We start from the raw sequence: 27,500 nt of genomic DNA on the forward strand, positions 1-27,500 counted from the left end.
AACAGTAGACACATCGCTAAATACATTGTAGGAAGGAAGGATTGTGTTCAAGGGGCCATATCCTTAAACATTTTGCAGACACACATATTTAAGACTTTCGTAGGAGTTGTGGTCATTTCCAGGGGTAGTTGTATGACCCTGGCGGTAGTCTGACCCTTCTTCTGTACCATGAAGCAAAAGAAACACTCATGAGATCCCGACTGCTCTCCTTTTTTGGGGCTTTGAAAATAGTGATGTGAGAGGAAGAAGCGACTGAGGATACCGACCCAGTTTCGTAGAGATCTCGGCCGCCCTATTGGCTATAAATAATCGGTGCACTCCTCCTCTAATACGTCCTGCTCCTACCTCTATATATTTACTTTTTTTTGTTTGTTTTCTCCTATTCTACTGCTCTGCTATTGTTTTCTCTTTCTTCAATATGGTTAATTCACTATGTTTACTTTTTTTTCCCTTTTTCTAATGTTTTCTATCTTATTTCTACTCCTACTTCTATATATATACTTTTTTTTCTCCTATTCTACTGCTTTCCTATCGTTTTCTCTTTCTCCAGTACGGGTAATTCACTATGTTTACTTTTTTTTCCTTTTTCTAATGTTTTCTATCTTATTTCTACTCCTACTTCTACATATATACTTTTTTTTTCTCCTATTCTACTGCTTTCCTATTGTTTTCTCTTTCTCCAATACGGGTAAGTCACTGTTTACTTTTTTTTCCTTTTTTCTAATGTTTTCTATCTTATTTCTACTCCTACTTCTATATATATACTTTTTTTTCTCCTATTTCTACTGCTTTCCTATTGTTTTCTCTTTCTCCAATACGGGTAATTCACTGTTTCCTTTTTTCCTTTTTTCTAATGTTTTCTTTCTTATTTCTACTCCTACTTCTATATATTTACTTTTTGTCTCCTTTTTCTACTGATTTCCTATTGTTTTCTCTTTCTCCAATACGGGTAATTCACTGTTTCCTTTTTTCCTTTTTTCTAATGTTTTCTTTCTTATTTCTACTCCTACTTCTATATATTTACTTTTTGTCTCCTTTTTCTACTGCTCTCCTATTGTTTTCTCTTTCTCCAGTACGAGTAATTCACTGTTTCCTGTATTCCTTTTTTTCTGTTTTCTTTCGTATTTCTACTCCTGTTTTTTCCCACTCCTGTTTACGTTTTCATTTTTGCGACTGTTTCCTCCCATCTTATTCGTACTCCAAGTCTCCTACTATTACTGTTTTCTCATATTCCTATTGTTTACTCCTCCTCCTACTGTTCTCTCCTACTTCTACTGGTTTCTCTTACTCTAATATAGTTACTTTACTATGTTTACTTTTTCCTTTTTTGCTACTGTTTTTTCTTATTATGTTTTCTCTTATTATGTTTTCTATTCCTACCGTTTTCTCCTACTTCTACTTGTAATTCATTATGTTTATTTTTCACATTTTTTTCCAGTTTTCTCCTACTTCTACTATGTTTGTTTTCTCTTTTTTTTCTATTGTTTTCTCGCACAGTATCCTTGCGTATGAAAATATAACTGTTTCTCGATCTTAACTACTATTTTCTCGCACCATAACTTGTTCTTAAAACCATGCGAGATTGTGTAAGGTAATGTTAGAGGATACGCTTCCGCCACTGTATTTGCCACTCTTCATAATGTAATTTACCACAAGATGCACTACTCAAAACTAAGCCACGCTCGGTCATAAGCCCCGGGATAATTTTTTTCTATTCAGTCCTGTTCTACTTTTCTTGTTCTGTTTCCGTGACATTCCTTTAGCTCAAAACTTGGATAAACAGGTATTCATGTCAGCTCACTTTGTTAATATTTGAGAGAGTATAATTTAATCTTTCCCCAGAAGGCTTACATTCGTATTATCAAACGTTTGTTCCCATGGTTTCCAAGGGTGGTTTCATGACCCTGGGGGTAGTTTTGGAAGAATTCTGCGTCACGAACGGAAAATAAAAACACTCATGAAAAACCGACGCAGCTTCTCTGTGGTCTTTGAAAAAAAAATCGTGACAAGAGCCCGAAGCGTTTGGTAACACAGGATCTGGAAGAAGTATTTAGAACACACACACACACAAAAAAATAAAAAAATAAAAATAAATAAATAAATAAAATAAAATCATAAAAATAATAAATAAATAAAGTAAATAAATAAATAAAACAATGTATCAGCATCAGTTCGAATTTTGCGCGGCCCTTTTGGTGACAACATGGCGCCTGTGATGAAGTTGACCAAACTCTCCAATTCTATGACTCTGCCTGTGTTCGTTGTCCAGTAAATATTGTCTAAGTCTACACAGAGGAGTATGCTCAATAAACATATAAATTTTGCCACTCTAAGACACACGAACATGGTAAAACTTGGTGACGCTCTTCACTGATTGAACGATTTCCGAACGCGGGGCGAATCTGGGTTAGTACAATGAACCTTCCGTGGGTTACTTCAGGCACCCATTGATTGGCCAGTCCGTGAGGGAGGATGAACAGCTGGGTGGGCCGGGCGCTGCCTCCTCCGGGCCGAGATCGAATCCAGGCCTGGAGATTCGTAGATGGGCGTGCTAAGAACTACACAACGGAGCCATGCAATAGTGAAGATTAGTCGAAATTTCTCTCTCTCTCTCTCTCTCTCTCTCTCTCTCTCTCTCTCTCTCTCTCTCTCTCTCTCTCTCTCTCTCTCTCTCTCTCTCTCTCTCTCTCTCTCTCTCTCTCTCTCTATCTATCTCTCTCTCTATCTATCTATCTGCCTTTCTCTCTCTCTCTCTATCTATCTATCTATCTATCTCCTCTTTTTAAACTCGACCTTCAAATGTTATTGGGACGAGGAAAGGAAATGTCACTGTTACTAAATCATGTGTGTGTGTGTGTGTGTGTGTTCAGGCCCTTCCGCTTCTCCTTCTCCTGAATTATCGCACATGCTACGTATTAGAGCCTTTCCTAGTTAAGTGGGTGTTATTATATATGTGTTATGTATGTGTCTGCCCTCTTTACCTGTCTGTATTGTGTGTGTGTGTGTGTGTGTGTGTGTGTGTGTGTGTGTGTGTGTGATTTGCATCTGTCTGTCTGCCTGTCTGTCTGTCTGTCTGTCTGTCTGTCTGTCTTTCTTTGGGTGTCTGTACTTGTCTATGCTCTATCTATCTATCTATCTATCTATCTTTATCTCTGTTATCCACTTTCCTCCATTCTAAAAATATATTTAATTTTATTAGTTACAAATATGCGATATATTGATTAGCTGTTCGCAAAATTAGAAAAATTCTTACTACGCGATACACACACACACACACACACACACACACACACACACACACACACACACACACACACACACACACACACACACACACACACACACACACACACACACACACACACTTTTTTCCACTTACATAGTCATTAATAACAGTTGGCAAAATGTTCCTGTTTTGGTCCCGACAAATGTTAATTAAAACCTGCGTCAATATTGAGGTAATTAATTTCTTCTTGCCTGACCTTGAGGAGAGAGAGAGAGAATTACTCGCCGTCACGTATGATACAAGTCTTTAAGAAACATCATTGTGAAGAGAGAATGGGGTAAGAAAATAATAATGATAATAATACATAGAAAAATGCAGAGATTAAAGATGGTTCAAGGGGTTAAGGCATTTATTACTATTATTATTATTATTATTATTATTATTATTATTATTATTATTATTATTATTATTATTATTATTATTATTATTATTATTATTATTATTATTATTATTGGTGTTGTTTAGTGTTTATCTTACTGTTTGTACGTAATTTGTCTTTTTTTTTCATCTACTTAATTATCTGTCTATTTCTTTTTTTCTGTTTACTATATAAATACTATGAAAAACGATGGCATCACTCACCCACTGGTTCACACACACACACACACACACACTCACACACACACACTCATTACACGTGACCCTTCTCCCTTCCCTCCATAAATTAGCTGTATTGCTTTTCCCTAGACATCCCTCCCTCTCTCTCTCTCTCTCTCTCTCTCTCTCTCTCTCTCTCTCTCTCTCTCTCTCTCTCTCTCTCTCTCTCTCTCTCTCTCTCTCTCTCTCTCTCTCTCTCTCTCTCTCTTTTCGAGATTAAAGTAGTAGTAGATGAAGTAACAGTAGCAGCAGTAGTAGTAGTAGTAGCAGTAGTAGTAGTAGTAGTAGTATAATGTGTGTGTGTGTGTGTGTGTGTGTTGATGCAGCGCCCCATGTGTTGCAGGCCGCGGGAAGGAGCATGGCGCAGGACCTGGGGGAGGAGGAGGACGCCCCGGGAGAAGACTCTGACGGGCTGCTCTGCGCCACACTCTGAGCCTCGCCATGGCCGCCGCCGACAGCTTCCCGCCTCCCAACGACACTTACGAGGTGCTGCTACCCCTCGCCGCCACGCCCCCGCCCTCCGACCCTGACCCTGACCCCTGTGCCCCCCTCCTGCCCCACTTACTGCCCACCAAGCCCCTGCCCACAGACTTAGCCTCGGATGCCCCCGCCACACCCTCACCAGAGCCACAGGAGTTGCAGGAACCATTCGCCACGCCCACAGACGAGGCATGTGAAGAGGAGCCACAGGAGGAGTTTCAGCAACCACCCGCCACGCCCACAGACGAGCCACGAGAAGATGAGTCCCAGCCTCGCCCCGCCTCGCCTGCCGAGGAGCCGTTGGAGGAGACCCAAGCTACAGAGCAACCAAAGGATGACTCCCCGCCACACTCAGAGGATGACTCCCCGTCACAATCAGAGGATGACTCCCCGCCACACTCAGAGGAGGAGTCCCCGCCACACTCAGAGGAGGAGTCCCCGGAGTCTCCCGCTTCCCAGCCGCGTCCTGTCTCTCCGCCCCGCTCGGCCCCACCCCGCACCACCTACTCGGCCTACCTGGCCCCGTTCCGCGCTGGCTCCCGGGGCGGCGACGCCTCCTTGGGGCTGCCGCCTCCCATGTTGCGGCCCTTCTCCGCCTCGCCGGACTACTCGTGTCTTCCAAAGGACAAGATCCAGTTCATCTTGTCCCTGAAGGAGGCGCTGAAGCGTCACGGCACCGTCCCCTCCACCTTCAACAGGCTTGGCTTCTTCGAGGAGATACACCGGCTCCTGGCGGACGAGGTGTGGCAGATCCGCAACGAGGCCACGCTGCTGTGCCTCGCCCTGCTGCCCTACCTCGGCCAGGACCTCGACGCCTGCATGGCCGTCGTGCTGCCCCGACTCGTGCCCAACCTAGGGGACTCTCGCCACCTGCTGCGTCGCTCCTCCTTGCGCCTGCTTAGGGCCTACGCCGCCATCAGCAGGGACCCTGAGGGGCTGGTGGATGACATCATAACCCACGGCGTGAATCACCGTAGCCGGCGGGTGAGCCAACTGGTGATTGCGGGCGTGGAGCACCTGATGCGAGGCGAGGCCCTGCGTGAAGTGGACCTGGCGCCCCTCGTCCATGCCCTGCTGGCCAGGCTGCACGACGATGAGCTGCAGCCCGCGGTGCTGCCCACCCTGCTGGCCTTGCGTGGCCTCGTCGGCGACGCCACCTTCGCCACGTACCTGAGCCACATGGATGCCGACGCTCGGGAGGATCTGGACCGCATGCTGCAGGACGAGGAGCTGCAGTTTCCTGACGATGACAAGGACGTGGTGGTGGTAGCTCGCCAACCCGCCCCGACCCGCCCACCCACCCTCTCACCGCGTCCCAGCCTAGAGTATGGGGTGGTGGAGGCCGACACCATGAACAAGATACGACACTCGGTGAGTACAAGTGTCTCTGTACATGCCTGGTTGTCCTGGGATGGCTGCGGCGCTTCTTACCTTTCTAAATTTGTTCTTTGTTTTTCTCATCCTCTTTTTTCTCACGTCCGTTTTTCTTGCCTTCCACTTCCACCTCTTCCCCCTCCTATTTTTGCCTCTTCCTCCACATCTTCTTTCTTCTCCTCCTCTTATTTTGCTTCCTCCTCCTTCTTTATTTACTACGTGTGGAGGTGTGAATCGAATAATCTATGGCATAGCCGAAAATATATTTCTCTCTCTCTCTCTCTCTCTCTCTCTCTCTCTCTCTCTCTCTCTCTCTCTCTCTCTCTCTCTCTCTCTCTCTCTCTCTCTCTCTCTCTCTCTCTCTCTCTCTCTCTCTCTCTCTCTCTCTCTCTCTCTCTCTCTCTCTATCTCTATCTCTCTCTCATTATCCGGGTCGCCTTCTCGTTGGGTTTATTTTGACGTGGTGTTATGTGTTGACTCTGTGTGTGTGTGTGTGTGTGTGTGTGTGTGTGTGTGTGTGTGTGTGTTGCTCCCAGTCTGTTATTCTTTTTGTTTGGCCGAGCATTAATTTGTGAGTTGTTGTTGTTGTTGTTGCCGTTGTTGTTGTCAAAATGGCGTGACTTAGCGTGATGGTGTGTTTGTTGTAGTCTCTCTCTCTCTCTCTCTCTCTCTCTCTCTCTCTCTCTCTCTCTCTCTCTCTCTCTCTCTCTCTCTCTCTCTCTCTCTCTCTCTCTCTCTCTCTCTCTCTCTCTCTCTCTCTCTCTCTCTCTCTCTCTCTCTCTCTCTCTCTCTCTCTCTCTCTCTCTCTCTCTCTCTCTCTCTCTCTCTCTCTCTCTCTCTCGCTCTCTCTCTTCTCTCTCTCTCTCTCCTCTCTCTCTCTCTCTCTCTTCCCTCCTCTTCACCTTCTCTTCCTCCTCCTCCTCCTCCTCCTCCTCTCGTCTTTTTGTCCTTATTTCTTCCCTCACTCCATCGTTCCTCCCATTCCTTTTCCTTGTCCTTCCTTTCTCCTCAGCTTCCTTCTTTTCTTCTTCTCTTCTTTCTTTTCTCCTTGGTACTCTTGTTCTTCATCTCTTGCCTTCCTTGTTTCTTCCATATTTCCTTCCTTCTTTCCTCTCTTTTATCCTTCTGTCCTTCTCTTTTTCCCTCCTCTTCACCTTCCCTTCCGTTCCTTCCTTTCTTCTCCCTTCTTTTCGTTCTTCCTTTCTTTCTTCACGCCTCAAATTTATATTCTCCTTTCTTCCTCCCTTCTCCTCTCCACTTTCCTTCCTTCCTTCCTTCCTTCCTTTGTTTCGTGACCCTTTCTTCCTTCTTTCTTCACTCCTCTCCTTCCTATTACTTCTCAAAATTCCTCCATTCTTTATTTCTCTTTTCTCCTCTCCACTTTCCTTCCTTCCTTCCTTTGTTTCGTGACCGTTTCTTCCTTCTTTCTCGACTCCTTTCCTTCCTACTGCTCAAAAGTCCTTCTCCTTTCTTCCTCCCTTCTTCTCCTCTCCACTTTCCTTCCTTCCTTCCTTTGTTTCGTGACCCTTTCTTCCTTCTTTCTTCACTCCTCTCCTTCCTATTACTTCTCAAAATTCCTCCATTCTTTATTTCTCTTTTCTCCTCTCCACTTTCCTTCCTTCCTTCCTTTGTTTCGTGACCGTTTCTTCCTTCTTTCTCGACTCCTTTCCTTCCTACTTCTCAAAATTCCTTCATCCTTTCCTTCTCTCTTCTCCTCTCCACTTTCCTTCCTTCCTTCCTTTGTTCCGTGACCGTTTCTCCTTCCTCTTCCTACCCATTGTTTACCTCCGCCCGCCCGCAGTGCAGCCTCCCCCTCCTCCTCCTCCTCCTCCTCCTCCTCCTCCTCCTTCTCTACGTAGGTATCTTCCGGTTTTTCTGATTTTTCCTACACCTCTCATTTCCTTTTCGGTCTTTTTTTCTCTTCTATTTTTTTTCTCAGTTCGTCCTCTTCTTCTTCTTCTTCATCCCCTCCACCTCCTCCTCCTCCTCCTCCTCTTCCTCTTCCTCGTCCTCCCGGAAGTGGGATGGAGGTGGTAATAATGTCTGTGGCGATGTTGGTAATTATCTTGATTAGGTGTTGATTGGAGTTATTTTATGTTGTTGTTGTTGTTCTTGTTGTTGTTGCTATGGTTGTTCTGGTTCTTCTTGTTCTTGTCGTTTTCTTCCTCATCTTTTTGTTCTTGTTCTTTTCTCTTTTTTTCTTCTTCATCTTCGTCTTCTTCTTCCTCTTGCTCTTTTCCTCTTATTTCTTCTTCTAATTCTTCTTCTTACTCTTTTGTTTTCTTCTTCTTCTCCTTCGTTTTCTTCCTCTTGCTCTTTTTTCCTCTTTTGTTTTCTTCTTCTCCTTCTTCGGCTTCTTCCTCTTGCTCTTTTCCTCTTTTTTCTTCTTCTCCTTCTTCGTTTTCTTCCTCTTCCTCTTCCTCTTTTTCCTCTTTTTCTTCTTATTATTCATCATCATCATCATCATCATAATTATTACTCTTACCTTTACTTCCCTCTCCTTCCTTCATCATCTTCCTCATCTCCCGTGACATTGATCCTTAATTATTCCTCTCTTTACTTCCCCTTCCTTGTCCTTCCCTTCCCACCTCGCTTCCTCTTCCGTTTCCCTTCCTCCGTAATTTCTTCCCCCTTTCCTCCCCTTAATTTATGTCTCCCTGTCCTCTCCATCTTAACCTTCCCTCAATTTACCTACTCTCTCTCTCTCTCTCTCTCTCTCTCTCTCTCTCTCTCTCTCTCTCTCTCTCTCTCTCTCTCTCTCTCTCTCTCTCTCTCTCTCTCTCTCTCTCTCTCTCTCTCTCTCTCTCTCTCTCTCTCTTATATTGTTCCGTCTAGGGAGGTCATGACCCGGACGACTTATTAGAAATATTGCCGGGCGAGGGGGAGGGGGGGGGAAATTAGGGGAAGGCAAGAATAAGTAGGGGAGGTATAGAGAAAGAAAAGTGTGTGTGTGTGTGTGTGTGTGTGTGTGTGTGTGTGTGTGTGTGTGTGTGTCAGGGATGGGGTATTCGTATTCGAGTACTCTGACAAATACTTCAAAATTTATTATCAGAAATAGCAACCGTTGTTCCTTACAACAAGGGCTGTGGAGTCGGAGTTAAAAATTTCCGTCTCCAACTCCGGGAAATTTTAAGGTTGCGACTCCGACTCCGACTCCGGTCCCCCTTCCCTTCCGCCTCTACTGCAAATATATATATGTATATATATATATATATATATATATATATATATATATATATATATATATATATATATATATATATATATATATATATATATATATATATATATATATATATATATATATATATATATATATATATGTGTGTGTGTGTGTGTATGCTGCTTGTAGCGCCGGTAGACTCTCCTGAGGTCCTCTCGGACGGCCCCAGCCAGAGAATAGTTTTTGAACCGACCACACCAGGTCACTGCATTAGCTAGCCATATCGCCCTCCTCCCTTTATCTGATCAAACCATGGTTGCCAATTTTGTTAAGTATACTTTCTGCCTCAACTACATTTGGCATATTAGAGAAACTGTATTAACACAGTGTGAGGTTCTTGAAAGGTCTGGACTTCTGAGGATCTCGTAAAATTCTCAGTAATAAAAAATATAAAATAAAGTATTTGCAAATTGAGTTCTCAGACTCACAGCCCCTTCTAGTCACTTATTTATGACCAGTCACACTTCTCATAGGATAAGCAAAGGCCTGATGAACCTGCTCTTAAGTTTATTTAAAGCAACAAAGAAAACTCGCTGGAAAATAAGGAATAATTAATTAATTCCAGGCACACAGCAACCTAGCTAACTATCTTAAAACATCCTATGCAATAACTGTACTTAACTGTAGGTGGGCGAAGCAGAAACCACACCTGCTCTACCACGTGGTCCTCGCTCACTGGAGTCCTCCTTCAGTCCTCTCTCGTAACCGTCCAGCAACACGCCACCTCCTCCTTACCTCCCAAGGGCTTTCCTCGCCTGCAGTACACTGTCACCCTGACTTGTGGATACTATCAGGGCAGGAAAACCATCACGATGGACACGTGGCGCGGGAGGTTGGTGAGGGACGTCGTGTCGCGTTGGAGTCACGGAGAAAGATGGCGTTGGATGCGGCCGCCGACCCACAATCCTCAGCCGATCGCCCGGCGGCCAAGATGTCAGCACTCGCCACAACTGACATCTCTCTTTCTGTGTAACACTTACACTAAACACCCTAACGGCTATGGTTTATTATTTATTAATAACCTAACACCATGCACTAGGTAATAGTGGGTCATGCATCCCACACATAGCTCAGTTTTGGCAGCAATAACGAATATGATCTGAATAAGGTCCTGTTTCCCGCCTGCCTTGTTTTCCCGCCTGTCCTGGGACTTACTTCCCGCTCTCTCAATCAAAATGGCAGGGACGTCCGCGGTATTTTCCACGGGCTGTTTCTTAAAATAATTAAATCATGACACACAGTGAAAATATCCCATAATGAACACCACTGAGTGGCGGGGATCGAACCCGGGCCTTCTAAGTAGAAGTCAGTGCAGCAAACCAACTATGCCACCGATGAGCTAAAAGGTCACCGCGTCAGAATCCACTTCTGCGGCCAATACCTGACGCCCCCGCCACGCACTGTGGATGTCACTGCGGGGTCACCTTCACCTTCATGTCCACAGTGCGTGGCAGGGGCGTCAGGTATTGGCCGCAGAAGTGGCTTCTGACGCGGTGACCTTTTAGCTCATCGGTGACGTAGTTGGTTTGCTGCACTGTCTTCTACTCAGAAGGTCCGGGTTCGATCCCCGGCACTCAGTGGTGTTCATTATGGTACATTTGGTATGTCGTTTTCAGGCCACATCTTGAAATATTTTCCTCCTTGTAATTCCCATTCAAGCGAAGGACGTATTTACACAACAAGAAAGTCTTAGCTATCATTCCAGGGCTAAGTGTAATAGAAAATAGCAAAGCGTTTGTGAGTGTCGGTAGAGTGTTTAGAGTAAAGAGGCCGCTCAAGAAGGCCTACAGGCGCTATAGGCAGCAGGTTAAATAAAAAAAAACATCACACGATAAATGATTACGTAAAGGAGTCGGAGTCGGAGGTATTTTTACCGACTCCAACTCCGACTCCGACTCCGGCCAAAAGCAGCCGACTCCACCGACTCCGAATCCGACTCCGACTCCACATCCCTGCTTACAACTCTAGCCTTCTGGGCGGGACGTGTAATCGTCGCGTATAGTACAAGCTCATGATAATTTTTCCTGTTGCATAACTTTAGAACAGTGCTGTACCCAGTTACGTCAAGAATGTATTTTTTAATGAAAAGTATTAATGAATGTATTCATGGCTACTTTCAAGAAGTATTCGTATTTGTATTTCAAATAAAACCAGTTAAGTGTATTCGAATTCGTATTCATTTTCGTTGGAATTTGTCAATTTGAAGTATTTGTATTCGAGTACACAACTCTTGTATTCACTCCATTCCTGAACTTAACCTAACTTAACAAAATCCCAAACATCTTGACTCAGAAAATTCATCTATTCTTCCTTTCTAAATGTGACTTTCTATATAACATAATGAGTTCTTCCTTTGTTTATTTATACCACAATTTGCCGCCTCTCATGTGTTTGAAGATTCTCTAAACTTAACCTAACCTAACAAAACCCCGAACAGCTACTATACATCTTAGCTCAGCAAAATCATATATGCTTCCTCAGTAATGACTTATTATCTAAGAAAGGGAGGTCTTTCTTTGTTAATTTTTGCTCTAAATTTCTGGCTATATTGTGTTTGAAGATAACCTAAACTTAACCTAACCTAACACTACCCCGAACAGTTACCATATATTCGTCTTGACTCAGAAAAATCGTATATGCTTCCGTACTAATGAGACTTTCTATACAGCACACTGAAGATTTTCTTAATTGAATTTTACCTTAAGTTGCTGGCAGTCATGTGTCTGAAGATACCCTAAACTTAACCAACCTGACAGTACCCCGATCAGTTACCATATAAATATAGGTTATGACTCAGAAAAAAATATCATATATGCTTCCTTACTAATGAGACTCTATATAAAACGCTGGAGTCTTTCTTTGTTGATTTTTCCCTGAAGTTGCTGTCAGTCATGTAACCTAATAAAATCCCGAACAATTACCATACGTCTCGACCCAGAAAAATCATATTTGCTTCCTTACTAACGAGGCTTTCTATGTAACAAAGTGACCTCATTCTTTATTGATTTATACCATAAGTCGCAGGCTGTCATGTGCTTGAAGAGACAATTAACCTTACCTAACTATAACCCAAACAGTCACTATGTATATGCACTCAGTAAACACATAAATGCTTCCTTACTAATCAGACTTATAATCTGATACTGTGAGCTCTTCCTTTGTTGATTTGTGCCGTAAGTTCCCACCTATCATGTGTTTGAATATACCATAAACCCTAACTTAACCTAACCTAACAAAACCCCAAACAGTTACTATAGGTCTTGACTCAGAAAAACGCAGCTATGATTCCTTACTAATGAGACTTTCTATATAACGAAGTGAAGGCTTTCTTCGTTAATTTATGTTATAGGTTTATGGATGTCTTGTGTTTGAAAATTCTCTAAAGTTAACCTAACCCACCTAACCAGAGATGGAGTATTCGTATTCGTATTCGAATACATTCAAATACCGTATTTGGGTGTATTCATGTCTGTATTCGTTTAATTATTGATAGAAAGCAAAGCATTCGCATTCGTATTCGAAAACAAGGTATTTGTATTCTGCGAATAGTCTGACGAATACTTCAAAATTTATTATCAGAAATAGCAGCCGTTGTTCCTTACAACTCCAGCCTCCTGGGCGGACGTGTGATCGTCATGTATAGTACAGGTTCATGAGTTCATTTTACTGTTGCATAACTTTAGAACAGTGATATATTTAGTTACGTCAGGAATGTATTGTTCAATGCAAAGTATTCATGAATGTAATCATGAAAACTTTCAAGAAGTATTCGCATTTATATTCGAATTAAAACCAATTCAATGTATTCGTATTCATATTCATATTCGTTGGAATTTGAAGTATTCGCATACACAACTCTTGTATTCACTCCATCTTTGGTGTGTGTGTGTATGTGTGTGTGTGTGTGTGTGTGTGTGTGTGTGTGTGTGTTGCATGGATAACAGCATGTTTATATATATATATATATATATATATATATATATATATATATATATATATATATATATATATATATATATATGTGTGTGTGTGTGTGTGTGTGTGTGTGTGTGTGTGTGTGTGTGTATTTAAGTATGAATGTATGTATGGTGTGTCTGTATATATGTATGAACGTGTGTTTGTAAGTTAGTTTATGCAATGGAAGGATTACAAGAAGATTTATATAGATGATTACCAAATTGTTCTTCATGGAGGGGGAGGAGGAGGAGGAGGGGGAGGAGGGGTAGGGGGAGTAGGGGGAAGGGGAAGTTAGTGTTGGATTGGTGGATGGAAGGGAAGAAGAATTGGATGGGGTACGAAGAGAGAGAGAGAGAGAGAGAGAGAGAGAGGAAGTTACTAATTTGTTATTTCCGTCGAGTAAACAGTAATTTTCTTCTATTCTTAGCATTTTCTCTTTCGTTTTGCTTCTCTCTCTCTAGGATTTCCTCTTTCGTTTTGCTTTCTCTCTCTCTCTCTCTCCCTCTTTCCCTCAGTGTGTGTGTGTGTAATTCACCACGGCCTGATCACGAGTTGGACACGCTTTCGCCAGCAGGTACCCTCCCGAAGAGAGCAAGTGCTCATTCCGTCGATCTCTGGGTACTGCCAGGACCTCACACACCACACCCCCCCACCCCCTTGCTCAAGGGGGGACAGTAACCACTCCTAGAATCCGGCCTGAGCGGGGCTCGAACCGTCGCCTGATTGGCCGTTAAGCCTCGCAGCGCAGCGCTCTACCGATTGAGCCACCGGAGCGGTGTCACTACTGTGTGTGTGTGTGTGTGTGTGTGTGTGAGAGAGAGAGAGAGAGAGAGAGAGAGAGAGAGACCTTGTTATTATGACGTTATTATCATCAAATTTAGTATGTTGGTCATGTGGGTTTGTGTACATATGAATCCTCCTCCTCCTCCTCCTCTTCCTCCTCATCCTCCTCCTCCCCTTCCAAAGTGAGGTCACGAGGTCACTGTAATACATAAAGACCTCGAATAACTTGGAAGAGGGAGGAGGAGGCGGAAAATGGGTGAGAAGAAAGAAAGAATGAAGTGAGTAGAGAAAGAAAGAGAGAATAGGAAAGGATTCTCTCTCTCTCTCTCTCTCTCTCTCTCTCTCTCTCTCTCTCTCTCTCTCTCTCTCTCTCTGTGTTTTATAGGAGAGAGAGAGAGAGAGAGAGAGAGAGAGCACGTAAAAGTAAAGCTGATATGAATAATACACATTCCGTCTGACATTTCGTGGTTTCGTAAACTCTCTCTCTCTCTCTCTCTCTCTCTCTCTCTCTCTCTCTCTCTCTCTCTCTCTCTCTCTCTCTCTCTCTCTCTCTCTCTCTCTCCTTTACTCCTTGTCTTTCCTTCTCCTATTCTCCATTTTTCCACTTCTCACGCTTCTCCATTAACTCATTTGTTTGATGTCACTGGCTAGGCTATTCATTCAACCCCTCTTCCCTTCTCCCTCCCTCCCTCTCTACTCTCCCTCTCTTCTTCTCTCCCTCTCTTCCTCCCTCCTTCTCTCCCTCCCTCTCTCCACATACCGTCACTCCAACATTCTTCAAATCCTTCCTCATTGCTTATTTTCACGCTCCTTTGTTTTATCTCTATTTTTCTGACCTTTCGTGTCGTTACATAAATCTCTTCCTGCATTCCTTTCTTGTCTACTTCCTGTCTTCCTCTATACTGCTTTCCTCCTTTCGCTCCTGCCTTCATTCCCGCCTTTCTTTTTTTTTTCTTTTCCTCCTGCCTTTCTTCCTTGATACTTCATCCTTTATTTTCTCTATTTCGTACTTCTTTTCCTTCTTTCCTTTCATACTTATTCCTTCCTTTCCTTCTTCTTTCCTTCCCTCCTTCCTTCCTTCCTTCCTTTCTTTCATTCTTTCTTTCTTACTAACTATATACCTCGCTCGTGTGATTCTTAACTCTCTCTCTCTCTCTCTCTCTCTCTCTCTCTCTCTCTCTCTCTCTCTCTCTCTCTCTCTCTCTCTCTCTCTCTCTCTCTCTCTCTCATTCTTGCAGCGTCAATACCCATGAATCTAACATTGCATTCATGTATAAACACACGCACGCACGCACACACTCACGTGCACGCTGTCATAACACACTCGCCACACACTGCAGCTCCACCACCACCACCACCACCACCACTACCACCACGACCCCTACTAACTACTACTACTATTACTGTTATTGTTGTGACTTTCATTTGCTTTTGTTTTTGTAGTAGTAGTAGTAATAGTAGTAGTAGTAGTAGTAATGGTAGTTGTAGTAAGAAGAAGAATGGTAATAATGATCGTAATGATAATGGTATACAAATGTGTGTGTGTGTGTGTGTGTGTGTGTGTGTGTGTGTGTGTGTGTGTGTGTGTGTGAAGTACCCAAACGTTGCTTCCTTCTCCGATAGTAGGTCAGACGCTCCCCCTCCCCCCTATCTCTCTCTCTCTCTCTCTCTCTCTCTCTCTCTCTCTCTCTTCCTTCCTCGTTCCAATGTAATCACTACTTCCCGAATCCGTTTTGACTCCTCCTCCTCCTCCTCGTCCTCCCCCTCCCCCACCTCCTCCTTCTCCTCCTCCATAATGTCACGCACCATTCCCGTCCCCCATGCTCCCCTATCTCCCCTCCTCTCCCTCCCACCCATACGTTCCATAATCATCCATTCAAGCTTTTATCCATTCAAGCCGCCTCTCTCTCTCTCTCTCTCTCTCTCTCTCTCTCTCTGCACCATATTCTTTTCCCCAGCGCTCTACGAGAATGGAATAAGCGCCCACCTTCAGTAGTGCAGTAGAACGAGACTGATTCATTAAAGAGTAAAACAACTTCGACCGCCACCTTCTTCGTCGTAATGTTCGCCAAGGCAGAGATTCATCCTATCCGTGGCCGTTTGATGTTGCACTTATCTAAGTCTATATACACCAAGTCAAGTCATACGCAGGCTTGTGGGAGGAGACACGGCATAGGCGTAGTTTATGCGTGACACTGCTTGAAGCCAAACTAGAGAATGTAGAAACAGGGATTTAGAGAAAACGAAGAAAGGCGGACTAATTTAAATCAATCACTTCATCATGCCCTCCCTCACACCCCACACCGCCGTTTGTAGGCATTGGAATTACAGTCACGCAATAGCACAATAAAAAGACTTACTTTTTCGTCAGTGGCTTGCCTGAACGCGCTGTGAAAGCAGGCGAGAATCCACATCCAGAGTGCACATACGGCCCCAACTTTAGTCACCCCTGAACTGGCGGGTATTTTTTTAATTTAGCTTCAAGTGACGTCATCCCGCTGCTCCGCCCCCAAAACCGTCTTCTGCGCGTACCGGTCGCAGTTTTGAAGCAGAGTGACTTGACTTGGTACTTATGACGCGTCCACACGTACCCGCTGAACCTTTCTTGGTAACACCTTAACACTAACGAACCAATGGCAGCTTGTTACCATCGGCAGCGTCCAACTGGGCCCATATTCTCAAACATGTCAGAGCTTACACACCCATAGACTCTCCTAGAGTTTGTGGGTACTTCTATGGGTAGTTTTATAAGCCTAATGATAGTTCGACAAGACTTCTATACCGTGAACGTAAAAGAAAAAACTCATGGGAACCCGACTGCTCTCCTTTAGGGCCTTTGGAGATATTTGTTGTGGGTGCCGAAAACATCAGAGAATACGGACTCAGTTTCAGGGCAGACTGTCGCAAGGATCCAAGTGTAATCCTCTTCCTCCGTCTCACAGCCATCATCGCCCTTCTTTAGTCTTTGTTCTTCCTAGTAGTTTCTTTTCCTCCCTGTCTGCATTAGTTTTTCTTCTTTCTTTTAGTCTCTTTTCTCCTGTCTGCGTTATTAGTTCCTGTTCTCTCCCTATACTCAACTTCCCTTACCTTACCCGACCTCTTGTAATACTTTACCAACTTTATCCCTTTAGATTAGATGAATTATTATGACCTGCCGTTTAACTCTTTGTCGGATTGCTTATTGTATCTCTATCTGTCAGTCTGTGTATATATCCTACTCTCCGTTGATGTGTTAGTAAGCTAGTTAGATAATGTATACTCCTTAGACATCCCGGGCCGGCATGTTGGTAACAGTGGTGTGAGCGAGGCTGTATTCTGGCAAACTGTTGAGTGGTTCATAAGACTCCCAGACAGGTCGTTGCTAAGTAGAGGAGCGAGAATATAGATGAGGAGGCGGGAGCAAATGCTACTTACCAACTATTCAACACGCTCTGCTCACATCCCGGGCTGCCAATAATAATGAATATATAACAAGACAAAGAATGTACAGGCGCCTGGAGGATAATCGCAGCTGTATATATAATGGAGACAGTCAGACAGAGCCATCCTGAGAGAGTTACAGAGCGTTTACGGGTGTGTTGCTGGCCTGCACATGCGCCGAGGGAGGATAATCGCAGCTGTATGTAATGGAGACAGAGCCATCCTGAGAGAGTTACAGAGCGTTTACGGGAGTGTTGCTGGCCTGCACACGCGCCGAGGGAGGATAATCGCTGCTGTATGTAATGGAGACAGAGCCATCTTGAGAGAGTTACAGAGCGTTATGGGTGTGTTGCTGGCCTGTACACGCGCCAAGGGAGGATAATCGCAGCAGTATGTAATGGAGACAGAGCCATCTTGAGAGAGTTACAGAGCGTTATGGGTGTGTTGCTGGCCTGTACACGCGCCGAGGGAGGATAATCGCAGCTGTATGTAATGGAGACAGAGCCATCTTGAGAGAGTTACAGAGCGTTATGGGTGTGTTGCTGGCCTGCACACGCGCCGAGGGAGGATAATCGCAGCTGTATGTAATGGAGACAGAGCCATCCTGAGAGAGTTACAGAGCGTTATGGGTGTGTTGCTGGCCTGCACACGCGCCGAGGGAGGATAATCGCAGCTGTATGTAATGGAGACAGAGCCATCTTGAGAGAGTTAGAGCGTTATGGGTGTGTTGCTGGCCTGCACACGCGCCAAGGGAGGATAATCGCAGCTGTATGTAATGGAGACAGAGCCATCTTGAGAGAGTTTCAGAGCGTTTACGGGTGTGTTGCTGGCCTGCACACGCGTGGAGGGAGGATAATCGCAGCTGTATGTAATGGAGACAGAGCCATCCTGAGAGAGTTACAGAGCGTTATGGGTGTGTTGCTGGCCTGCACACGCGCCGAGGGAGGATAATCGCAGCTGTATGTAATGGAGACAGAGCCATCTTGAGAGAGTTACAGAGCGTTATGGGTGTTGCTGGTATGCACACGCGCGTAGGGAGGATAATCGCAGCAGTATGTAATTGAGACAGAGCCATCTTGAGAGAGCTACAGAGCGTTACGGGCGTGTTGCTGACCTACACACGCGCCAAGGGAGGATAATCGCAGCAGTATGTAATGGAGACAGAGCCATCTTGAGAGAGTTACAGAGCGTTATGGGTGTGTTGCTGGCCTGCACACGCGCCAAGGGAGGATAATCGCAGCAGTATGTAATGGAGACAGAGCCATCTTGAGAGAGTTACAGAGCGTTATGGGTGTGTTGCTGGCCTGCACACGCGCCAAGGGAGGATAATCGCAGCTGTATGTAATGGAGACAGAGCCATCTTGAGAGAGTTGCAGAGCGTTACGGGAGTGTTGCTGACCTACACACCCGCCGAGGGAGGATAATCGCAGCTGTATGTAATGGAGACAGAGCCATCTTGAGAGAGTTGCAGAGCGTTATGGGTGTGTTGCTGGCCTGCACACGCGCCAAATCACCATCTCTATTCTCTTGCATGACACCCTCCTCCTCCCCTTCCACCGAACCGTTTCCTCGCCGCAGTGAATGGCCGGTACTTGCTGCCACCGTGCATTAGAACTTGTTGCCAACGGTGCTGACGGGTAATATTTAAGGGCAAGTGTGATCAGACTTCCTCGTCCGGGTATGTTTATTTATTTATTTACTTTTTTACAGCAGATGAGACAGTGCAAGGGCGTAAAAAAAAAATAATGAAAAAAAAGCCCGCTACTTACTGCTCCTGAATAGAGTGGCTAAAAAGAGAAATCAATTTACAGCAAGGGAGGCAGCTCAAGGGCAAAAACACACACACAAAAAAAAACAATAAATCCCACTAGACGCTGCTCAGAACGAAAGCCAAGAGAACGAGTACCCCGGAAGAGTCAGTCAGTTCCGGGTGGTTTGAGTGTCTGTGTAAATCTATGTAAATCTCTCCCGCAAGATGGCGTCGCTAAGCCTCAGTAATCAGTCGTAATCTTGGCTCATTTTCACGTCACGCGTCATCGTTTAATCGTTATCAGTGAAGGCATTACACGTTACCTCCCTCCCTCCCCATCCTTCCATCTTCCCTCCCTCCCTATCCTTCCTTCTTCCCTCCCTCCCCATCCTTCCATCTTCCCTCCCTATCCTTCCTTCCTTCCCTCCCTCCCCATCCTTCCTTCTTCCCTCCCACCCCATCCTTCTTCCCTCCCTCTCGTCCTTCCTTCTTCTCTCCCTCCCCATCCTTCCTTCTTCCCTCCCACCCCATCCTTCTTCCCTCCCTCTCGTCCTTCCTTCTTCTCTCCCTCCCCATCCTTCCTTCTTCCCTCCCTCCCCATCCTTCCTTCTTCCCTCCCTCCCTTTCTTTCCGTCTCTCTTCCCTCCTTTGCCCTATACCTCCTCCTCCTCCTCCTCTTCCTCCTCCCACCATCCCTCCTCTCCCTCCTGGGGGGCTTCGTGGTGCAGTGGTTAGCACACTCAGCTCACAACCGAGAGAGCCAGGGTTCGATTCCCGGGCGGAGTGTTGGGCGGCTTTTCCGATACCCTACGCCCCTGTCCATCCAGCAGTGAATGGGTACCAGGTATTAATCGGGGGTTGTGCCCCGTCTCCTGGGGTCTGTTCCCTTCTCCTATAATTCCTTATCCTCCTGTCTCTCTCCGCCATATGACCACAGATGTTGCGCCGCCTAAACGAAACTTTCCAACTTTTCCTTTCCCTCCTTGAAACCATTGCACGTTAGCTTCCTCCTTCCTTCCTCCCTTTCTCCCTCCCTTCCCGTATACCTGTTCCTCTTACATCTGCTTTTTCTTTTTCCGTTCTCACTTCTTCCCCTCATTTCTTCTTTTTTTTTGTTCTTCACGTCATCCTTCCTTTCCTATTTCTCGCTTCTTGCCTTTCTTCCTTTATTATATTTTTCCCTTCATTCTTCTTTCCCTTCCCTATTCTTCCTTTCCCCCTTACCTTCCCTGCCCTTCATCCTTCCTTCCTTTCTTTTCTTTCTTTCTTTATCCTATTTTTTTCTTCATCCTTCTTTCCCTCCCCTATTCTTCCTTTCCCCTTACCTTCCCTTCCATCCCTCCTTCCTTCCCTTCTTTCTTCCCTTTCAACTTTTATTCTCTTTTCCACTTCATCCTTCATTCTCTTCCCTACCTCTTTCTTCCTCTTTTTCTTCCATTCCATTCCTCCTTTCTTTCTTTCTTCCATTTCTTCCTTTATTCCTCCTATTTTCTTCCTTTCTTCACTGTATATTTAATTTGTGGACCCGATGACTAGTGATGATGATGATGATGATAACAATGGTAATGATAAAAGTCCTTTCTCACGCAAATCTTCCAATTAATTTTTATATGCTTTCTTTTGTTTACTCTCTCTCTCTCTCTCTCTCTCTCTCTCTCTCTCTCTCTCTCTCTCTCTCTCTCTCTCTCTCTCTCTCTCTCTCTCTCTCTCTCTCTCTCTCTCTCTCTCTCTCTCTCTCTCTCTCTCTCTCTCTCATGTGTGTGTGTGTGTGTGAGTGAAGCGAGAGAGAGAGAGAGAGAGAGAGGAATGGAAGAAGAGGAGGATGAAAAGGAAGAAAGAGGAGGGAGAAAGAGGGAAGAAAGAGAAGGAAAGAGAGGGAGAGAAGTAGAAGAGAGGGATAGAGGAAAGCGATGAAGGAGGAAGGGGATGAAGGAGGGTATGAGAGAGAGAGAGAGAGAGAGAGAGAGAGAGAGAGGAATAGAATGCTACGGGAAGGAATGGTAGAAAGAGAAGGGGGAGGGCGAAATGGGATGGAAGGATGGAGGGAACGGATGGAGGAAGGGAGAGATATGGGAGTTGGGGCAGGGAGGGGATAAGGCAGGGGTATAACGGGAGGGAGGGATGGGTGAAGGAAGGGGTATGAAGGGGAGGAAGGGATATGGATCGGGACAGGGAGGAGTGAAGGAAGGGGTATGAAGGGGAGGAAGGGATATGGGTAGGGACAGGGATGAGTGAAGGAAGGGGTAGGAAGGAGAGGGAGGAATAGGGGAAGGGAGGGGTGAAGGAAGGGGTGGGAAGGGGAGGAAGGGATATAGTTAGGGACAGGGAGGAGTGAAGGAAGGGATGTAAAGGGGAGGGAGGGATAGGGGAAGGGAGGGGGGAAGGAAGGGGTATAGAGGGGAGGGAGGAATATGGGTAGGGGAAGGGAGGGGTGAAGGAAGGGGAATGAAGGGGAGGAAGGGATATGGATCGGGACAGGGAGGAGTGAAGGAAGGGGTAGGAAGGAGAGTGAGGAATAGGGGAAGGGAGGGGGGAAGGACGGGGCATAAATGGGATGGAGGAATAGGGAAAGGGGGAAGGGAGGGGTGAAGGAAGGGGTATGAAGGGAAGGGAGGGGGGAAGGAAGGGGGGGAGGGGGCTGGAAGGAACGAAGGTAATGAATCACGTGATCACGATGCCTCGAGGGATTAGTACTGAAAAATAAAGATAGTAATAATGATAACAACAACAACAACAATCATGATAATACTACTATAATAATAATAATGATAAAAAAAATAATAATAATGATATGTTGTAATCATGACTTTGCAATTAATCTCGTTTTATTTTCATGTAATATTCAGTGTAATGTTCCTGTTGTTGTTGTTGTTGTTGTTGTCCTTGATGTTGTTGTTATATAAGTCTATATTCCCAGATTTTTTTTACCTCCTCACTACTTCTTTCTCTTTTTCCTCCTCCTCCTCCTCCTCCTCCTCCTCCTCCTCCTAATCCGTTACACGCCTGACACACACTAAAGGGATATTTTTGTTTTGTCAGCTGTGAGGTCAGGAAGATCGACCCAAATCAGGAGGAGGAGGAGGAGGAAGAGGAGGAGGAGGAGGAGGAGGATTATAGAGGGGAGGGAGAAAGGGTTTGTGTGTTGCGTCATTGTGTAATCAGTAACGCGCGTGTTTGTCGCTCACCCGAGGTTTGATTACGTGCTAGATTCGTGGTGGCAAGCCTGTACTATCTTGGAAGCAGCTTTTGAACTCATTGGACTGAACTCTGGTATGCCTTTGGACCTTCTCTTTCTTCTTTTTCATCTTTTTCTTCTTCGTCTCCTTTTCTTCTCCTTCTTCCTCTTCTTTTTCTTCTTCATCTTCCTTTTTTTCATTTTCTTCTTCTTCTTCTTCTTCTTCTTCTTCTTCTTCTTCTTCTTCTTCTTCTTCTTCTTCTTCTTCTTCTTCTTCTTCTTCTTCTTCTTCTTCTTCTTCTTCTTCTTCTTCTTCTTTCTTTCTTTCTTTTCTCTTTTTCTTTTTTTCTTTTTATTATTTCTTCTTACAACTACTACTTTGTTTTGTTTTCCTTCTGGTCTCCGCCACCTCCTCCTCCTCCTCCTCCACCACCACCACAACCACCACCACACGCAGGGAAGTGAGTCTCGTGTCTATTGTTTTCATGCCGTGGATATAAATGATGAGGGAAGGAAAAAGAAAACATTAGGTCCCCAAGAATTAACTCCTACTATTTCCTTTGTTTCCTTTGTCTACTAAACCCTGCCTGTCTACTTATCTATCTATCTATCACTTCTCCTTCTGTTCTTTTCATCCATCAGTACATCCATTTCCTTCGGCCTTCTTACCATCTTTTTCACTTCATCTTTCTTTCCCTTCCCTACACTTCCTTCTTCTTTACCTTCCACTCCATTCTTCCCTTCTTTCTTTCTTCATTTTCTTCCCTTATTTTCTTTTTCACTTCATCCCTCTTTCCCTTTCCTACTCTTTCTTCCTCTTTACCTTCCATTCCATTCCCCCTTCCTTTCTTTCCTCCATTGCTTCCTTTACTCAATACAATAACAACAATAACACCATCCACCCTCAAGCACTTCTTTCCTATTTCTCGCTTCTTCCCTTTCTTCCTTTATTCTCTTTTTCCCTATCATCCTTCTTTCCCTTTCCTAATCTTACTTCTTCTTTACCCTCCATTCCATTCCTCCCTTCTTTCTTCCTTTTCTTCCTCTATTATCTGTTTCCTATCATTCTTCTTTCCCTTTCCTAATCTTTCTTCTTCTTTATCTTCCATTCCATTCCTCCTTCCTATCTTCCATTTCTTCAATACAACAACAATAACTACAACAGCAACAACAGCAACAACATCCACCCCCAAGCACCCACTGATCCCCTAAGAGTTGCTGAGACACGTAAACAAGTAAATACTGAAGTAGCGCGTGATAGCAAACTCTTCTTGATATACTGTCCCTTGTGGTCTCGCCTACCTTGCTCCTCATTGCCTCGGCCTCACGGAATGGCAATGCTGATGTCTGGAATAATTTGGAACGGTCTCTGGAATGGGAAGGAATGGTCTGGAATAGTTTAGAGTCCTATGGAATGGTCTGGAATGGGATGGGACCGTCTGGAATGGGATGGAATGGTTTGGAGTCCTATGGAATGGTCTGGAATGAGATGGGACCGTCTGGAATGATCTGGAACGGTCTCTAGGATGGAAAAGAATGGTATGGTAAGGGTATGAATGGTTTGGAGTGATGTGGAATGGTCTAGAGAAGGATGGGACTGTCTGGAATGATCTGGAACGGTCTCTGGAATGGGAAAGAATGGTATGGAATGGGTTGGAATGGCTTGGATTGATGTTGAATGGTCTGGAGAAGGATGGGGCTGTCTGGAATGGTCTGGAACGGTCTTTGGAATGGGAAAGAATGGTATGAAATTGTCTGGAATGTTATGAAATGAAATTGTCTGGAATGGTTTGAAATGATGTGGAGTGGTCTGAAATGGGATGGGTCCGTCTGGAATGGGAAGGAATGGTATAGAATTTGTTTGGAATGGTTTGGCGTGATGTAGAATGATCTGGAATGGGATGGAACTTTCTGGAATGGTCTGGAACTGTCTCTGGAATGGGAAGGAATTGTGTGAAATGGACTGGAATTGGATGGGACTCTGGAATGGGTCTGAGCTGTCTGGTTCTTTGTATTTTCTTTGCTCGTTTTATTCCCCCTACGTTAAACACTCATTGTCCTCTAACAATAACATCATTATCGACAACAACAACATTTTTTTTTCTATAAACGGAAAAGATTGAAACTCCTTATCTTTCTATTTCATTTTTTTTTTTTTATACATGGAAAAGATTGAAGCTTGTTATCTCTTTATATTGTTTATTTTTTCTGTTAGTGGAAAAGATTGGTATTATTTGCCTTTCTTTTTATTTTCTTTCTTTTTTCTGTAACTTTAATATCGAAATTTCTTACCTTGCTTTCAGATTTACTTTCTTTTTTATTTGTTTTTTTCTTTTCTTTAAATGGAAAAGATTGTTTCTGTTTTGTTTTTTCTATAAACTTGATATTGAAATTTCTGACCTATCTTTCAAATTTGTTTTCTTTTACCATTTGTTTTTGTTTTCTATAAATGGAGAAGATTGATTTGTTTTTATGTTTCTGTTTTGTTTTGTTGTTTTGTTTTCTTCAATAAATGGAAAAGATTGAAATTCCTGACCTTTCTTACTATTTTGTCGTAGTTTTTTTTTCTGTGCCACCTTCTTTGCCGCATCCAACCGTCGCTTCCAAGAGGGAGTATTAGGTCACCCCGTGCTCCGGGTGGTGATGACGATGATGAAGGGGAGGGAAAAATGATGAGGGTGTGAGGCCGATACCGAGAAGGATAAGTAGAGGGTATCAAGGCTATATCATACGCTCCTCCTCCTCCTCCTCCTCCTCCTCCTCCTCCTCCTCCTCCTCCTCCTCCTCCTCCTCCTCCTTTGCATGTCCTGAATTATTTATTAACATTGTGGTATATTTGTCGTCATTACAATTGTTGTTGTTGTTGTTGCTGTTGTTGTTCTTCGTCCTTTTTTTCATATTGTTTCTTTTCTTTTCATCATCATCATCATCATCATCATCTTCTTCTTCTTCTTCTTCTTCTTCTTCTTCTTCTTCTTCTTCTCATTATTATTTTTATTATTATTATTGTTGTTGTTGTTGTTGTTATTAACTATTATTCTTGTTATCATAATCCTCCTCCTCATCATCATTATTTATATTTGTATACGGGTTTAGATTGTTAGTATATAAAATCTTCCACTTCAACAACAACAACAACAGCACCACCAACACCACCACCACCATCATCATCAACAACAACAGCAACAACAACAACAACAACAAAAATAATAACACTCCCCTGCCCCCCTCAACACCCCTGTCTCGTCCTTGTTCACGCCCCCAAGACACGAAACACGCACACACGCACGCACGTACACAACACTATCATCTTGTCAAGTTTATTTACCCTGACGCAACTGTATATGTGTGTCACGGAGGGGGGGGAGAAGACTGGTGGTGGTTATGGTGATGGTGGTGGTGGTGGTGGTAGTGGTAGTGGTGGTGGTGGTTCTCGTAATGCATAATCTTTTTGTTGTTGTTGTTGTCGTTGTTGTTGTTGTTGTTGTTCCCCTTCCATCTTCTTAGTATTCATCCTTGCTCCACTTCCCTTTCTATCTTTTCTTTCCCCTTGTCTTCTCATTCCTTCTCACTCTTTCTTTCTTTCTTTTCCCTCTATTCCTACCCCATTTTTTCCTTTACTGTTTCGTTTCCTTTCCTCCCATTCCATTTTATCACTTACTTCCTATTCATTTTTTATAATTATGTCTTGAGAGTTCTGTCCTGTGATTCGTTTTCCTTTTCCTCTTTTCTTTTTTTCTTTTTTCTTTTGGCCTTTCTTTTCTTCCTTCCCTTTTTTTTTACTTCTTCATCTGTTCCTCATTCTCTCTAAGCTTCATAACTCTTTCTCTCTCTCTTTCCTTCCATCCTCCTTGTCACCTTTTCTTTTCCCTCTCATTTCTCTTTTCCCCGTTCTCCACTCCTTTCGTTCCTTATCATCTCCCTTTCTCCCTTATCCATTTTTCCTCCTATCCATGCCAGTCTTCATATTTCTTCCCATCCTCTTCCACTTTTCCTTTCCTTTCTGCTGTCCTCTTTCGCCTCCTATCCGTTACCTATCCTTCCTGGAGTGCTCTTGCGGGACAGTTACTGGAAGAGGGAGGGAGGGAGAGAAAATAGGGAGGGAAGGAATGCAGGCCAAGCGAATGTATTAATAAAGAAGATTTAATCGATGTAACATGAGTGGTTGGGTAAGGGGGGAGAGGGGAAGGGGGTGTCAATCAAGCATGGGCAGGTGTGGAGAGAGACCTCTTAGGGACATGGGGAAGGTAAATAGGTAAGCATAGAAGGGGTGTTAGGGTGAGGCTTGGCGGTCAAAGGTTGAGTCCCTGCTGCGTCCTCTAGCAAGGCGTGGAGACCCTTGCCAGGTTCAGGTGCATGAAGCCGCCGTTGATCAGCCTCGGCGGTGTATGTGTTCTTGGGAATGGTTGTTCTCACGCCTTCCTTCACTCCAGCAACAATGGCTCAGCACGTGATGATACATTTGCAATAGGGATTTTTGTTGCTGTTAGTAAAATTGAAAACAACAACAACAAAATACATGAGCGAAGCTATCTTTCAAACAAAATAGAAGTATAAAACATAACGCCCAGAGGCAAATCCCAGTATGATGCATTGATGTGTTTGTTCTTTGCTGTCTTAGGAGGACTGGAAGACCCGCGCCGAGGGCTGCGAGGAGCTGCGCGGCGTCGTGAAGGCCCTGACGGACGCGGGGCCGCTCCTGCCACACCTGCCGCCCTTCGTGCAGCTCCTCGACTCGCTCTTCGACGACAACAACTTCAGGATCTCCCTCACCATCCTGGACATCTTCAGGCTGCTCCTCGACCTGCTGGATAAGGACACGCTCAAGGAACACCTGCGCCAGCTCGTGCACGCCGTCAGGAAGCATGTGGGCGACTCCAAGGTGGTGGTGCGAATCGAAAACATGCGCGTCTTCAGGAAGTTGCTGCAGGCCGCCTCACCCGCCGCCGTCGTGCCCATCCTCTGCGACGCTCTGATCAGCCACCGCTCCTCACGCGTCAGGGAGGACTCACTCAACCTCATCATCTACGCCCTCATGACCTTCCCCAGCTATGAGTTCGACCTGAAGAGCCTGGCGGATTGTGTGAGCGTGGCCGTTGTGGACCCCAAGCGGCGAGTGCGTCATGCTGCCCTGGAGTGTCTGGCGGCAGTGGCCCAGTTCCTCGGCCCCGCCAAGCTCGGCCCTCTCATGGCGGCCGTGGACAGGCTGGAGGTAAGGCAAGACGAGGCTAAGGTTCCGTATTTTCAAACATTTCGGGACTCACACACACACACACACACACACACACACACACACACACAATTGTTAAGGCTTTCGTACAGGTTGTGGGTATTTCCATGGATAGCTTTTTAAGTCTAGTACACCGTTGCCAGATTATCGTACTCAGAACATCGTATTTACCAGTTTCTGACCCATGACTATTGAAAAAAAAAAAAACACCAACAACAAAATCAT

The 27,500-nt window shown here is 44.6% G+C and overlaps 1 protein-coding gene across 1 annotated transcript in view; it reads left to right on the plus strand.

The window, feature by feature from the left end:
* The window catches only part of LOC127001441 (TOG array regulator of axonemal microtubules protein 1-like), a 52,050-nt gene that overhangs the window by 13,077 nt on the left and 11,473 nt on the right, over nucleotides 1-27,500 (plus strand). Inside the window, exons 2-3 of the mRNA XM_050865969.1 lie at nucleotides 4,227-5,734; nucleotides 26,667-27,257. Coding sequence (XP_050721926.1) covers nucleotides 4,325-5,734; nucleotides 26,667-27,257 — 2,001 coding nt within the window. The 5' untranslated portion in view covers nucleotides 4,227-4,324. The remainder of the gene's footprint in view (nucleotides 1-4,226; nucleotides 5,735-26,666; nucleotides 27,258-27,500) is intronic.

This window comes from Eriocheir sinensis, chromosome 21 (genome assembly GCF_024679095.1).
Source record: "Eriocheir sinensis breed Jianghai 21 chromosome 21, ASM2467909v1, whole genome shotgun sequence".
Classification (NCBI taxonomy): Eukaryota; Metazoa; Arthropoda; class Malacostraca; order Decapoda; family Varunidae; genus Eriocheir; species Eriocheir sinensis.